This window comes from Schistocerca americana, chromosome 8, assembly GCF_021461395.2.
Source record: "Schistocerca americana isolate TAMUIC-IGC-003095 chromosome 8, iqSchAmer2.1, whole genome shotgun sequence".
Lineage (NCBI taxonomy): Eukaryota > Metazoa > Arthropoda > Insecta > Orthoptera > Acrididae > Schistocerca > Schistocerca americana.
Window position 1 is genome coordinate 47,887,059 of NC_060126.1, and position 17,277 is coordinate 47,904,335.

A 17,277-nucleotide genomic window follows, 5' to 3' on the forward strand; every position below is an offset into this window, starting at 1 on the left:
CCAATTAGATGCATCCTTGATTACGTCACGACGGTGTCCATTCATTCACTCAGTCGGCCACGTTCAGCTACGCCGTTCAGAGGTCAGTAGTACTGCAGCGTCTGCACTGGTCCCTTAAACTGCTATAAGTCATCCCAAAATTCTTCAAACTATTGTTTCTTTTAATACTCTTACACTCTTACTGTGCTACTATGTAGCGTCGATTTTGTGACATAAATGGGTCTTTTGAGTACGTATCATATCTACGTTTTTTTTACTAAAGATGTCTTCTCATCGTTAGCTCGTATTCACATTTGTCAAAGCCAGCAGGCTTCCCCTTATCTACCACGGTATCTTATATCAGCTGCGCTATATATACCTCTTATTACTTTGGTTTAAGGACGTGCCACTTCCACTGGATTTCGGCAATGTACCCTGTTCATAATCTCCTGTTCTTCAGAATTCTAATACGTTTTTACCTTGTCCTTAAAACACTATGAGTTTTTCCTCATTTTTCATTGATCTTGTACATTTCATAAATACGTCCTTTTTGCAGCTTCGTAAATTAGTTATTCTATCATTAACTTTGTATACATTACAGTCATTCTTTATCATGTCTGTACTATTTGAAAATACATTCTCGTACTTCATAATCGAATTCTTTATTGTTCCTTTCAGCATTTCGTTAATCATATTACTTTTCTTTACTTTAACTCTCATTTCACAGTTCGCTAGTTTTGTTTCACTAAAGTTCTGACTTTCATTTTTTTCTGGTGTGATTTCACCATTACTGGATTCGTATCGCAGACATCACTTATCATCGTCACATAGCATCGCTTATCACTTCTCTGCAAGAAACGTTAATTTTTGCAAATTACGTTAACGGTCATAATGCCCTTCTTCACACTCACGATGGTGTGCCAACAGACACTTTCCCATTATAAAAATGATACACTCATCTGGTTCCGACATGTCAATGATTCTTGTCACCTTTTCTTTATACCTAATTTTCACTGATTCTCGTTTTTCTTCTTTAATAGAATCTACAACCTTAAGTCCTTGCACTAGTACGCTCCCTCTACATGTTATTTGCTCATACAATCCTCCTTTTACAATGGCTATCGCAGTGATCGCTACTGATTCAGTACCACCAGCTTCAACTCTCACAATAAACTAATAATTACATGTATTCTCATCTCTTGACTCTTTCCCATTACCCGTATTTTCTTTGACATTACTATAACATAGGGGTTGCCGTGAAATATTAAACTCCCATCAAGATTCTCTCTGTCAAAATCGTCATTTCGTCTACGGGCATGAAAATGAAAGTTCTCGATGGTGTTTCCTGTGTCATAACCTTTATTTTGTTTACCGTCACAAGAACGTTATCCGCTTCGTTTCGCACCTGTTTCTTTTCTGGGAAAACCATTAACATATCTTTCATTTTCATTTGTGGGTACGCTGCTTACATTATTACTATTTTCTTTCTCATTATTGTTTGATTTCCACCTTCCAACCGTTACCTTTCGTCGATTTCTCTGGCAAATCAACCACCTGACACGAATTCTTCAAAATATTACCAGATTTATTCGTATGATTCCTGATACAGTGTACCTTTCTCTTAAGTACGCACGGAGGCTTTCCGGCAGTCGTTCTTCCCGCGAACCATACGCGACTGGAACAGGAAAGGGAGGTAATGACAGTGGCACGTAAAGTGCCCTCCGCCACACACCGTTGGGTGGCTTGCGGAGTATAAATGTACATGTAGATCTAATAATAACCTTGTTTAATCTACCTACTTACAAATAGTAGCCCTGATTAACATCATTTCTGTCTCTCTTATTATGTCATGTGATAAAAGGGAAGCTGAGTTTCGGACGAGCGATGCTTTCTAAAACCACGCTGGTTCGTGGACACAACCTTCTCTGTCTCAAGAAAGTTTATTATATTGGAACAGAGAATATGTCCAAGGATTCTGCAGCAAACATAAATTACCCTTTATATATACTGGAGTCACTTGCGCTTTTTTCCAGTTGCTTGGGACTTTGCGTTGGACGCGAGATTCATTATAAATGCAAGCTAGGTAAAAATGGCGCTAGTACTGTAGAGTACTCCTTGTAAAATCGAACTGCTCTTTGGTCCTTTAATACATTCTCTGTTTGCTCGTCTACAGTTTTAAAAATTATTTCAATCTCCATAATGTATTTCTCTGCTTTGTAAGTGGTTATTTTGTTAGTTTCCTGAATGACTTTCATTAACTGTTGTTTAGTATCCCTCGAAGTTTCTTCTTACTGTTAGTCGGTTCTAGCTTTTGCTTAGTTTCAACTAACTGTTGTTAGTTTCTTCCATTTTGTTGTTAGTTGCTTCTAGTTTACGTATCAGAGCTGCGAACATTTATTGCATAGTAAATTCTATGCCTTTATTTCTGTTAGCTTCAATTGTTGTAGTTGTGCTCTCACTGACCACTGCCTGAGTGTTTGACTTAGCCATGTTTTTTTACCCTTCAGCTATCTACCGACACTTCCTGCTCCTCGTTTCCTACAGTATCACTCCTTCTAATTACTGGTCCTTTCCTAGATTTTACAAGCGGAGATATATCGGGGGCTATTTGGTTCTATACTTAGGTCACTCACCTTTATTTCTTGACTTACTCTACCGCTTCTAAGTAACATTAATGAACAATGTTAATCAGACTGAATTTAAACTTGATACAGGTAAGTCTCAGCGCTCTGTTGAGCGACGTAACACTCCTGTGTCTCGCCGTGCGTCGAACTCCGGACCTCTGTGTGCATGCCTCCAGCGCACCACTTCTCTGCTGCTGTGCTGTCCACATCTACATCTACATGGATACTCTGCAAATCACATTTAAGTGCCTGGCAGAGAGTTTCTTCGAACCACTTTCACCATTCTCTATTATTCAAATCTTGTGTAGCACGCGTAGTGGAATAAACACCTATATCTTTCCATACGAGCCCTGATTTCCCTTATTTTATCGTGGTGATCGTTCCTCCCTACGTAGGTCGGAGTCACCAAAATATTTTCGTATTCGGAGGAGAAAGTTGGTGATTGGAATTTCGTGAGAAGATTCCGTCGCAATGATGTCCAACCCAAACCCTGTATCATTTCTGTGACACTCTCTCCCATATTTCGCGATAATACAAAACGTGCTGATCTTCTTTGAACTTTTTCGATGTACGCCGTCAGTCCTATCTGGTAAGGATCCCTCTCCGCGCAGCAGTATACTAAAAGAGGACGGACAGGCGCAGTGTAGGCAGTCTCCTTAGTAGATCTGTTACATTTTCTAAGTGTCTTGCCAATAAAACGCAGCCTTTGGTTAGCCTTCCCCCTAACATTTTCTATGTGTTCCTTCCAATTTAAGTTGTTCGTAACTGTAATACCAAGGTATTAAGCTGAATTTACGGCCTTTAGATTAGACTGATTTATGGTGTAACCGAAGTTTAACGAATTCTTTTTAGCACTCATGTGGATGACCTCACACTTTTCGTTATTTAGCGTCAACTGCTACTTTTCACACCATTCAGATATATTTTCTAAATCGTTTTGCAGTATGTTTTGATCTTCTGATGACTTTATTAGCCGATAAACGACAGTGTCATCAACAAACAACCGAAGAAGGCTGTTCAGATTGTCTCCCAAATCGTTTATATAGATAAGGAACAGCGAAGGGCCTGTAACACTACCTTGGGGAACGCCAGAAATCACTTCTGTTTTACTCGATGACTTTCCGTCAGTTACTGACAGAAAATTACAAATCCAGTCACATAACAAACAAGATATTCCACAAGCACGCAATTTCACTACGAGCCTCTTGTGTAGTACAGTGTGAAAAGCCTTCTTGAAATCCAGAAATACGGAATCGATCTGAAATCCCTTGTCAATAACACTCAGCACTTCATGTGAATAAAGAGCTAGTTGTTTTTCTCAGGAACGATGTTTTCTAAACCCATGTTGACTGTGTGTCAACAGCCCGTTTTCTTCGAGGTAATTCATTATGTTCGAACACAATATGTGTTCCAAAATCCAGTGTTGACGGGCCTGCCGCGCGATGCCATAGCGTTGTGTTGTCCGCCTTGCCTTGCCACGCTACAAGCGCTATCATCCCTCTTCTCTGCCACGACGTCCTCTCCACGATCGTTCGTTAAATTTCACTCGCGAATGGTTCGTAATCCTCGACGCGATTTATTTATACCTACAGGCGACACACTTTCTGCATTATGCGACTCGCACGGTTCTAATGCTGCTATGCGAAAATCACAATTTTCATTCACTTTTTACAGTTATGGTTCTCTTTCCTTTTCCTTTTTTGTTGCACTTGCTGTCGAACTGCACGTCTTGTTCTTCACACATATTTGTTATAAATATTTTCTGCCGTCACAAGTTATCCAACTGCAATTTATCCAGATGCGATCAGTTCATCCCTCGCAAGGCGTGCCTAGTGCAAGAACCCACAACTTGTGCTAAACCTCCAGAAATGTCTCAGTTTAGCCAGTGAGTCCGTGAAGGTTGGTACAAGAGGCATACAGTATCAGTAGCCGTGCTTGTCATCCAAGTTTTGCGAAGATTAAGGCAATCTGTCCTTGGACTTTCTTAGAGAGTCGTCGTGTAGGATTCTTTCTACTTATTTCACCGAGAAGCTCTCGAAGATTATGTCCGTCGCAGAAGCAGTATCAACGTCGTCGGCTTCCCTGTGAAGTGCAGTTCTACTTCCAGTGATTCTAATTGAAGAAGCGGGAAGCTATATTATTCACAATAACGTTCAAAAGGGGTGCCATTACGACGTATTTATTTACTAACCACTGTAAGCAGATAATATCCACACAATTAATAACGATTAACTGAAACTAACAATTTCCTGAGAGCATGGTCTTACGGCAGAACTGGATTAGAAGGCGCCCTATCGGCATCTGGCGACTATGGCGCGCAGCCTGTACCCCGTACTTAGCACTCGTGACGTTTCGTATATGTCCGTACATTTTTGCTGCCTGAAACATTATTAATTTATTTGCTAAGATGATCGATTTGTGGCGTTGTAAAGTTGTTGTGAGAAAGTACTTCTGACCTGTAGCTACTCCTAGTATCTGTATTCCTAAAGCTGCCCGGGGTGGCCGAGCGGTTCTAGGCGTTACAGTCTGGAACCGTACGACCGCTACGGTCGCAGATTCGAATCCTGCCTCGGGCATGGATGTGTGTGACGTCCTTAGGTTAGTTAGGTTTAAGTAATTGTAAGTTCTAGGGGACTGATGACCTGACAAGTTAAGTCCCGTAGTGCTCAGAGCCATTTGAACCATTCACACCAAGTGAAGAAGCCTGTAGAAGAGAGGCAGCGACGGGAATGTTGCAGCTGTGTCAGAACCACCCATACGCGTTCTTTAGCCGCCTGATCACTCTGCGCGAGAGCTGGGTGAATCACTACGACTCTGAGACAGAGGAGCAAAGTAAGCAGCGCATACAGGTCACCGCCGTCCAAGAACAAACCATGATCGGGCAAGACAATTTTGAGTGTTTTTTGTTGCTAACGCATTACGTTCCCAATGGGTGCACCGTCACACGAGCGTGTAAGGTGTCAGGCAAATCCAACACCTTCCATGAAAACCCTGACATGATAAGCAAATACAGTAGTATGTCACATAGCTCCGAATAAATCGTGACATTAAATTAACCAAAGTAATACGAGTAACAAGTGAGCAAATGGAATACCCTAGCCCTAGCCCATGTTAAAAGATAGAGCCCTCGAGAAGAACAGTATAGATCTTACGATAACACTAAAGGACCACAACAGCTGCAAGTTTAAGCGTGAGACTTTTTCGCGTCTCTGTTACGTTGCAAACTTTAAAAACATTGCCCCACCACGAAAAGTATAACGTTTCTCATTGGATAGACAGAACTTTTGTAGGCGGAGTTTAAGATTAACATTGAGACCCTGATTGGTCAGATGGAAACACAGCCAGATAGTGTTTTTAAACCAACTTCGGTAAATTGTAGTAAGGAGAAGTTAGGGGAGAGTTGCTTCTGAGATGGCGAGGTGAGCGGAGCTGTGCTGTCCGCCGCCCCCTGACGAACACCGACAAGGTATTGAACGCACGCGATGCCGCATAACAGTGCATAAAGCTTCACTCAGAACTGCAGAAGTCTCATCTTTACACCCCCTTTTTGCGTAATACTAGTGTCGATCGTCAATTGAAGCTCATGGTGTTCACATTTGCCACTTGAAGTAAAAATCTGAAACGCGAGGATTTTTCTGTTATATAGTTATTGAGAAGCCACATCAGCCACTGTAATTTACGACAAGTTAGATAAGTAATTGAAGATAATTGAGGGTCACTGTAGACCATTTTGATAGTTTTCTCTTTTGTGAAACTTAATTTAAACCTAGATTATAGATGTGATATGGCATACGTCATCCTTCGATAAAATGTAGAACTTGGAAACCCACTCAGGGAATATTCGTTCACATTTTTGTTGAATGCAGTTGGTTTTTACCATCCTGTATTAAAACATTTCCTTTTATCAATAGTGCAATTTATCAACAATGTTTTCTGAGTAGAATAAAATTAACAATGGTAAACTTAACTGCTTTTTCGACGTTATTTTACCAGCTAACTAAAAATAGGAAAGCCTTGAACCCCTTCCACTAAATTTAGTTAGTATTAAGGTTCTTTTACAGGGAGTGTAGTGGAGCTGACGCTGAAGTCATTAAGTATTTGGTCATATCATCGCTAGTCTCACTGAACTCTTCAGAATTCTACATGTCATGTGTGGTCTGGCGTCTCCTTACCAGCAGCAGGTCCCAGGTTCAAACTAGTCAATTCCCTAAAAAAAACACGCTCAGAGCGTCGTTGCGCGAAAGTGGTAGGGAGACACGATATAGAACAAACAGACACCACGCAGAATGTTAGAAGCGTACTACTGTAAGTTCATCACGAGGTTGCGGCAGGCTGTCAGTACGAATCATCGCTGTAGACTGTTCAGGGGGATATTTCTGGTGCCCGACCACATACCATCTCGCAACACATTACACATGCTGCTTCTTGGCGCTGTCAACTTATGGCTCACCTTCCGTATTCTCTCAGTTGGCTCCCACTCGCTTCTTTCTCTTTCCTTGGATGAAGAAGTCATTGCCTAGCCAGCACCTCCAGAAGTCGGTCAGTTGATTTTCCAAGTGGTCTGTTACCAATACTGCCGAAACGCTTTCTGCAACCAAGCTCTCTGCCAAACTACCAATCACTGTCGTAAAAAGTGTGTTACGCTGAAAAAGGCATATGTAGAAAGGACTAACGGGTCTTGCACACGAACGTCGGATCGCAGCGATCCATCTCATGGGGTGTCACTGCAGTCGGTCGCCCGCCGAGTTCGCGCCACACACGACTTATCTGCCGAGCAGTCTCAATCAGTACTAGAAACGTCATTGTGTGGAGAAGTTCAGCTACGCAAAATGTACTGCTATGTTTGGTAGTAGTTGCAGTTTATCTCCGTATTCCCATGGGTACTTCAAAAACGTATATTTATATAACAAAGAACAGGACTGTAATTTACTGAACTTGTTGGGAAACGTTTTTTCTTGGTAACTATAGGTTACTTTAGAGAATAAACTCAGTTTTGTGGGATCCTCTAGAGATCGCTGTGCCAGATCCAAATTAGCAATGCACGTTGATGTCACAGAAGCTATTGAGGTCTCGCTGCAATCTGCAACGACGGATGGGAGAGGCTGAAGGAGGTCACACCCTCTCTCTCTGCCAGCAGTGTCCTCGCACGGAGGTCAATATACAGCGCTCTGCCCCAGTTAGTGACCTCAGCTGAAAGAGTCAACATCATCGATTAGGACTAAAGAGTTATTCTAGTAACAGGTGCAAACTTACTTTTGTAAATGTTGAACGTTGTAATTCCAGAAATCAGCCTGTTAGTTAGTGCACAAAGTGACGCCTTCATAGTCATAGTCAATTCATAGTAAATTAGCAACGACTCCTGTGGCAAAGGATGGTATCAAGTTAAGTAAATCGTTTCATTCATTCATGTAATAAAGTTAATTAAAAATTAATGGGCCAGTCAGAAAACCCACATTTACGGCTAGACGACTGTACGAGTAATTTCGTCTGGTTATAACCGATTTGCCACTGACGCCAAGAGCGTTGTACACATCTTTTCAGTGTGCTAATAATAATAATTTATTAGTTCTCAATTCTTTTTTCACTCATTAGTCTTATAGTTTAACTGTAGTTGTTTAAACAATTTGTTTCGCAATCTCCACGTATGTAGAAATAATGTCATTAGCACCAATGCTGAGTGCCATAGATCTTGTTACAAGATGTACGACTGGGAGTTGTATTATGTGAAGTCACAAGAGACTTCAGTCTCACTTAATACTTTGGCAAGTCATTTCTTCAGAAGTAAAAAAACTTTAATAATGCTTGTAATTGTTTCATAAATAACACAGATTCGTTAGATGGTGCCCAGTGCATCATGATTCTTAATACGAACTTCTTATCAGTTCTACCGTTACAACACGAGCTCGAAAATGGTGATCACTACAGACTCCGAGGGCCTCAGCTTCACTTCTCAGAGTGGTTCGCTCTCCGTGAATAATTGTAAATTTCTTATCCGTCGTGGGCAAACCACACTGTGCATCCGTGCTTGACAATGAGGATAATAGATCGCAACCAGGCAGCCACAAAGCCACAGTTCTATTGCGATTCATCAGATCCCTGAGATTTTCATTCTATGAGCGATCAGCGCTGATCTCTGCAATATGCACAGAGACTATGCTATTGCGATCTATGAAGTGATCCCATGCACATGCCGATGATAGCTGCAACCGTCCAGCAACTCAATTACAGTGTGTTTATGATGAAACATTCGCTATTTGAGGGGGATACCCTGACAAACGAGTAATCTTACTTCAATGAAACTTTGTGGAAATGCTTTTAAGGACATGCGGAAGGGAAAATACAAACCATTAAAAGAGAAACATTTTAATTTGCACATGAGAAGATAATAATTGTTAATCCGTGTCATTCTTACGTTGTAGGTTACAAACATTGCTTAGTACGACAGACATCTGCGACAACGACAGCCAAGAACCACACCAGAGATTTCTCACCTGCTGCTCGGAACAAGGGTGCACCACGGAACGTTCAGCTGGCGTGACACAGCTCACTGCTTGAAGACTGCACACTGCGTAGAGAGTTCTTCGTCATGGCAGTAATAACTCCAACAGTTGTGGCTCTCTCAGGAGGACAGGTGGACAGGGAAATCCAGAGGCTCTGTCCAGATTTAATATGTTCATGAAATGAAATGGAATGAAAATGAGGATTTCTGGTCAGACGAGTGTGGGGTGAAAAATCAACACCAGCAGAAGAAAATGGTGTAACGGGAGAAATATTCTTTATGAGTTGGAAGGAAGAGCAGGGAGTGTGTTATTGTGAACATTTAAGTAATAGATTTGTTCTCATCAACATCGAAAGCAGACGAACGTCAGAGACACTACTTCACACCAGCTTACCGGACAAAAGATTAGTCACCCTATACAAATCACTACAACCGTCATTTAATACCGCGTAATTCAGCCGCTGGACTTGATAACCGCCTGGATTCAGTAAGGAAGTGAGTCCATAAGATTGTGCACGTACATCCGATACAGTAACAGCCAATGTTGAGGATTTGATCGCGCAGTTCCACCAAATTGCGGGGATGCTGATGGCGTTTTATCCGCTGTCCCCACAGATTTTCTGTGGGGTTCAAGTCAGATGATTTGGGAACCCATTCGAGATGTAATAGTGTGGGGGATTGTTCACAAAAGCAGTCACATATTCTTCAAGCTCGACGAACTTTGCTGTTGTCGTCTTGAAAAATAATGGTACCAATACATACTCATCATGCGGATGTTGACTGAATGGCAAGACTTGATTATTTGGATTGTCCAAATAAACGTGCTGATTCATGATGTCATCTACGAGAGCGGACCCAATTCATGGTAAGAAAAATACCCCCAGAACATTAAAGACACACCGCCGACTTGAACCTGATCTTGCACAGATTCAAGACGTAATGCTTCATTTGGCCTTCGCTGGTCTCGATGATGTGTGTCGTCTGATTATAGGCAAAAACATGATTCGCCAGACCACACCGCCAGTCAGCTACAATCCACGTTCGATCATTTCCATTCCACTGAAGGCTCGCAGGTTTATCTGCCTGTTTGCCCGTCGATGCCGATTTTTAGGAGCGCAGTATTCTCGCTCTTGTTCGTCGTGCACAAGTGTATAACGAATGGTGGTGGCTGTTGGGGTTGGTCGTAACGATACGATTTACTCATCACATCGAAAAAGCCAAGCATGTGCCACCAAATTTCGTGATCGTGTTAGTTCTCCTCTACGCACTCATCGTGCAATGCGACACAGTTTTTCAAAACATCTTAGAATTGGGGGAGATTTTAGTTGTGGAAGTCTGAGTTTTGGCTGATCAACAAGCGGCCAATCGGGATGAATATGATGTATATATTGAAAGGCGAAAACATATTTTTTTCTTTTTCAGAGAAGAAGTTTGAGGTAAGACCGCAACACTGAGCACCTGATCTGTCAGAATGATTATTGTCAGCTAATTAACGCCGTTCACTCCCTCGGAGCTGAGAGAAAGACCACCCCACTTCCCTCAGTCATGCGTTCAAAATGTTCAAATGTGTGTTCAATCTTATGGGACATTGGGACATTGTACTATTTTTAAATCATTGTTCACTTTGTTAAGCATAGTATTTTTCAAACCAATGCTATGTGTGAAGAGCATGCTAAGTTTTACTCTGTCTTCTTGAATACATACTTCATTTCAAAATCACTACCTTGAAATAAAATTATATTGGGAATAGTTCCTTTCCCATCCCACTGCTTAAAGAAGGTCTATCTTTACGCCTTACCACATTGCACCATATGGTAACCAAGTTTGAACATTGTTTGGAAAATTTAAACCTAACATAGCCACTACCTGATTGGTATTTGCTGTTGTGCTTTCGAGCAGTCTGCAACAATGTTGTCAAGACGCGATGTTAGTGGAAATCTTGATTAGTGACAGATAACTATTTTACTTAAGTTGCGCCGGCCGCGGTGGTCTAGCGGTTCAGGCGCTCAGTCCGGAACCGCGCGACTACTACGGTCGCAGGTTCGAATCCTGCCTCGGGCATGGATGTGTGTGATGTCCTTAGGTTAGTTAAGTTTAAGTAGTTCTAAGTTCTAGAGGACTGATGACCACGGATGTTAAGTCCCATAGTGCTCAGAACCATTTACTTCAGTTGCGCATTTAATGTAAAGACGTGTTCAGACCAGTTACAGTTCAGTTCAAATTAGGTTCTGTTTAGTGAAAGATTAGTATACGAGTCTGTGGGTACATAGTGTGGGTAATCTGTAAACCTTTTATAGAGTGGAAGGTAAATTTGGGACAAATTTCATACAGAAACACGAAGTGGGGAGCTTACAAACACGAAAGTCACTCAGGAAGAGGTCACTAACTGCAACTTCAGGACAATACTGAGAGTGCGGCAAAAACGCGACATCCGAGAGAAGCCGCTGTCACGACTGTGCTACGCACAAGCAGCTACGGCTTAAGTCTGTAGCAAGCAGCGGCCGCGGACAGCTTCAGATTGACAGCCTCTCGTCAGTGCGTCGTGAGATTTCAGTAGTATGCTGCTGTGACTGTTCGCCTCATGTCCAGAAAGTCGTTCAGGATGTAGGGGACGGATGCACGACTGATATTCACTTTTCTCATCTTTGGTTCGATTTGTGTCGCCCCGGTCTTCGGGCGCCAGGGCCTCGATTTTCTGCCGTTTCTCGGTTCTTTAAAGAGGGGCTGTTTCTCACACTGTTCTCGGGCATTATGACCTGTTTTCTGACAACGGAAGCGTCTGTGGCACATACTGAGCCGTATGATGGTGCATTGTTGCTGTGGACCTCCACCAACTCAGCACTGACTGTTGCAGCATTGTTACCCTTCAAACTCAGACAGCGCGTTACCGCACCATACAGCAGCTAATTGCTTCGTTCTGTTCTGCCGCCTGTGGTGGCGTGTTGCGGCGCAGTGACGCGAGCGTTTCAGTGTGTCCTGCAGACTCATTCCTGCAAACACACAAGAAAACTGTTGCATACCGTTATTTTTTCGGTGGTTGGTTCCTTGATTTGGGGGAGGAGACGAAACAGAGAGGTTATCTGCCCCATGGATTAGTGAAGGATAGCGAAGGAAGTCGGCCGTTAACTTTCAAAGGAACCATCCCGACATTTGCCTGAAGCGATTTAGGGAAATCACGGGAAACCTAGATGAGAATGGCTGCACGCGGGTTTGAACCGTCGTCCTCCCGAATGTGAATCCAGTGTGCTAACCACTGCTCTATTTTTTCTATGTGAAAGTTAAATGCTTATGACTGTCCAACTTACTCCAGTTAACTATGCGATCGTGCCTTCCGTATACTCTCTAAGACAAAAAAATTAACGCACCACGAAGGAGTTGGGCTAATCGGCCTCAAATGGATGTTCTTACAGGTATCGACGTAAAATGCAAAACTGAAAACTATAGCTGCCAGTGGATGAATTTGTGACGCTAGGATAGTAAACAAACGACATGCTCATACCAGGATACAAAGTCTTTGTGAATTTCATTACGTGTAGTTAGCTGGACAGTAACTGTGCCTGGCCGACACGAATGTGAACAGTATAAGCAGACGTCAGCTTTCGAGAGCGGAAGAGTAGTTGGCTCAAAGAAGGCAGTTGGAATAATTGGCGAATCTCTCGACACTTGAATAAGAACGATGCAACTATTCGACGATGTTGGCAGGAGTGGGTGAATCACAGCCGGTCACGGCGTCAAGGAGGAAGTGGTCGACGTAGGGAGACGGCAATACGAGAGGACCGAGCAGTCGTCAGAGAGGCACTAAAGAGCCCCGGATTCGTCATTATCACCGATCCGACGTCCACCTGGCCCTTCAGTGACCGCAAGGAACAGAAAGGGGGCTGAGCTCACGGTGGCCCTATGCGCCGGCTACCATTGACTTGTGTGAATCAATAACCCTGTATACCGTGGTGACGTCCTGGAACTTCATTGACTGGAGTAGAATTGTCTTAAGCGGTGAGTCGCATTTCGAGCTGATCCCCGTTGACCAGAGAGCAGGTTTCCGGAGATGTCTCAGACAGCGGTGGAATGTCGCCTGCCATACGCCACGACAACCGGCAGTAGATGTTCTGAGGTGCCACTTCATTTCATAGCAGGACCCGTTTGGTTGTCATCCGCAGCACGCTTACAGCACACTGGTAGGTCGACCATATTCTACATCTCATTTTGTTGCCATTTATAGCAAATCGTCTACGACTTACATTTCAGCAAGGTAATGCCCGCCCACATACGGCTAGATTTTCTACTGCTTGTCTTCGTGTTTTCCAAACCATACCTTGGCCAGCAAGGTCACCAGATCTCTCCACAATTGAGAGCGTTTGGAGCATTATGGGCAGGTTCCTCCAACCAACTCGCCATTATGACCGTCTAACGCAGCATCCGAAATCCAACTGCTTCAAAATGGTTCAAATGGCTCTGAGCACATAACTTCTGAGGTCATGAGTTCCCTAGAACTTAGAACTACTTAAACCTAACTAACCTAAGGACATCACACACATCCATGCCCGAGGCAGGATTCGAACCTCCCACCGTAGCGGTCGCGCGGTTGCAGACTGAATCGCCTAGAAGCGCTCGGCCACACCGGCCGGTGACCAACTTCTCTATCAATCAGTGTTAAACCGGAAAACATCCTGCATAAGGGCCAGAGGTGGACCAACACGTTACTGACTTGCTCAATTTGTGAAGCTCTTTTTCTTGAATAATTTATCCAATTTTTGTGAAATGGTGAGCATTTGGTTATCTTTAAATGGACATCACATTGTAAGTAGACCGTTTAGGTTTTTATGTTGGTAACGCCACGTAGCGCTCTGTATGAAAATCACTGAGTGTGCTCTGTGCAGTGTGTGGCTGGTCTGCATTGTTGGAATATCTGCTACTGTAGTGGTGGGCAGTTGGATGTGAACAACGCGTAGCGTTGCGCAGTTGGAGGTGAGCCGCCAGCAGTGGTGGATGTGGGGAGAGAGATGGCAGAATTTTGAGAGCGGACGATCTGGACGTGTGTCCATCAGAAAGAGTAAATTTGTAATATTGGGTATCATGAACTGATATATACGATGACTTCTGAACATTATTAAGGTAAATACAGTGTTTGTTCTCTATCGAAATCTTTCATTTGCTAACTATGCCTATCAGTAATTAGTGCCTTCAGTGGTTAGAATCTTTTATTTAGCTGGCAGTATTGGCGCTCGCTGTATTACAGTAGTTCGAGTAACGAAGATTTTTCGTGAGGTAAGGATTCATGATAGGTATAGGTTATTGTTAGCCAGGGCCATTCTTATGTAGGGATATTTGAAAGTCAGATTGCATTGCGCTAAAAATATTGTGTGTCAGTTTAGTGCAAATGGCTCTGGGCACTATGGGACTTAGCAGCTGAGGTCATCAGACCCCTAGAACTTAGAACTACTTAAACCTAACTAACCTAAGGACATCACACACATCCATGCCCGAGGCAGGATTCGAACCTGCGACCGCAGCGGTCGCGCTATTCCAGACTGAAGCGCCTAGAACCGCTTGGCCACTCCGACCGGCCGTCAATTTATTGATGATCAGGATAAGTAAAGAGAGAAATGTCTGAGCACGTTCAGTTTTGCTCAGCTGTTTGAAAATCAAATAACGTAAGAGGTTTATCAGCACAGTAATTCATTTATTTTTTAAAGGGGATGTTTCAGCATCTACTGATTTCCTTTCATTCGGATAATTCCTTCGTGGTACGTAGTTCTTTTCCCTAAAGTGCATGTTGTAATTTCAGTGAAAATATATATGAGGCATTATTTGTGCAACGTTACTCGTAAGTAAGAAGATGGGAGGAGAAGGAAACGATACTGATAGCCGTTGATACTGTTACCTCATCTCACACAAGTGCATAGGAGGGAGTGTATATCCGTCATCAGGTGATATTTCAGGGCCGGGGAGAAGATGAGACAGTTGAGCGCAGTGTGTTGACGGGGTGAATGCACGAAGCACCCTTACTTACACGGGCTATGGCTCCGGGGCACTGTGCTGCGCGGAAGGGAAGTGAAGGGACCCTGTGGAACGCACCGCTGCGAGTGCGGTAACAAATTTCCGTCACTTATGCTCGGACACAGCTTCGATGGCGCAGCGGAGCCCCTCGACGCAGAATGGCCGAGAGCGCTGATGAAAGCGAGAAGAGAGATGGGTTCGCGCGAGGAGATGAAGGACACACATTTTCCTTTCGTCCTCTTTTTTTTTCTTTTTTTTTTTTTTTTTTTTTTTGCTCGCCCCTCCGTCCTTTTTGGCGCGTCTCGGCGGAACGTGCGCGGGATGCTGGCAGAGTCCGGCCGCGTTCTGCGCCGTCCAGGTGCCGGTCGGCCCGGCCCGCCGCTAAATTACTCCATCTGCGTGCTGCGGGCGAGGGCCGACTCATTCCGCGCTTCTTCCATTACCCCGCCTTCGCGGCCGCTCTCGGCCGCCCGCTTCGCCGCCTTTTTCATCCCCTCCGTCCTCTCCGCACCCCGCACCCGCGCTGCCCTGGAAATTATTCCGCCTGCGCCGCCCCCGCCGCTGACGCGACGCCGGCCACCTCTGCCGTCTCCACCCCGCACCAGCTCCGCGGAATTGTCCAAGTCTCCCTTTTGTCTTCCAAGTTTATTCCGCAAATTTTCGAATCGGCTCCACCTCGTCCTTCGCTCGCACCTTACTCTTTCTCTCTCTCTCTCTCTCTCGTTCCTTCGTATTTCCTCTTTTTTTTGCCAACAGTACCACAGTACGAAACTTCGCATGTTTCACTCCCCCTTTTTTTTTTTAGTCTCCCGAGTAAAACCATTTTTTGCGGTCCTGTGCCAAAACGAAGTGCTGCAATATGCAGTCTGTTCGGCAGCGCTGCGTTTTGACGTCCTGTTCTCGGCTCTAAGCTTCTCCCTCTACAGCAGATGCTGTGATCAGCAGTAGATGTGTAGATAAACCCGCAACTCAGAAAAAAAATGTAATACAGGATTACCAAAATGTATAACACGCAACGCTGTATAGCACAACACGGAGAACTTTGGGAAGGGGATTACATTTCAGACAAAAAAATATATATATATATTGAACCGTAGAGGTTTGCCGATAACATTGTGATTCTCCCGCGGACGGAAAAGGACCTGGAACATCAGTTTAATGGAATGGTTAGAGTCTTGAAAAGATACGATCAATATCGAGGATAGTACCGGGTGATCAAAAACTCAGTATAAATTTGAAAACTTAATAAACCACGGAATAATGTAGAAAGAGAGGTAAAAGTTGACACACATGCGTTTCATGACACTTTATGCGTTTTATAGTTTAATTAGAAAAGAGAACATCTGTTTCTATAATGTGAACGAGATAATATTTAACACTATTTAATTTTCAAATTTATTGCTATCATTCACAGTGAGTACAGTGAATCAGTATTTAAAAAAACAGTAAATACAATATTTATGTGCTATCTTACTATCACTTAATAGAGATACGAGATTATAAAAAACTTCAGACCCTAACCCAGATGTGCCTATTTTTGTCAGAGGAGATAATCGAAAAGAAGGCTGAACAGAACGAGGAAGAAAATCGTGTATTTATGAAAGCAAATGTGGAGAAGAAGGAGAAGTAAGAGAAGGAGATGAATGTGATAAGGAGGTTGATGATGATATTGATGAAGACTCAGGGTGTAGGAAGAAAAAGTGTATTTATGAAAGTAGAAAGTTGAAAAGAAGCAGAAGAAAGTGAAGCAGAAGAAGAAGAAGTTGATGATGATGAATACGATAAAGATTATGTTAATTATGTTGACGAATCTTCAAAAAACGAAAATTCCCAGGCCTAACAATGACTTTACACAAAGCTATTTCTGCTACAGAGCATTACATCCAAACATACGCTATAAATACGTCCAACTCTTTAACACCGCGTTAAATACAGTGGTAGATCATTATTGAGATATGATGACATACATTCCTCTTTTGGAGGGAATAAAAAGGCTCTTATGTTCACAACTGACATAATCCAAATCAGTTGACGAACTGATACGTTACCTTGTTAACTTCAAAAGCGGTAGGCGATAATTCACACGATATTGAAACAATATCCATTGAAGAAGAAATTAGAGAAACATTGATTATTGTTTTAAGGTAACAATGGATGTGGAAAAGAAAGATAATGACT

The 17,277-nt window shown here is 43.1% G+C and overlaps 1 protein-coding gene across 1 annotated transcript in view; it reads left to right on the forward strand.

Annotated features, from left to right (window-relative positions):
- The first annotated feature begins 15,420 nt into the window (after window positions 1-15,420).
- Window positions 15,421-17,277, forward strand: part of LOC124545515 (formin-like protein 5) — a 32,295-nt gene continuing 30,438 nt past the window's right edge. The window contains exon 1 of the mRNA XM_047124461.1: window positions 15,421-15,722. Within this exon, the coding sequence (XP_046980417.1) occupies window positions 15,421-15,722 (302 nt within the window). The remainder of the gene's footprint in view (window positions 15,723-17,277) is intronic.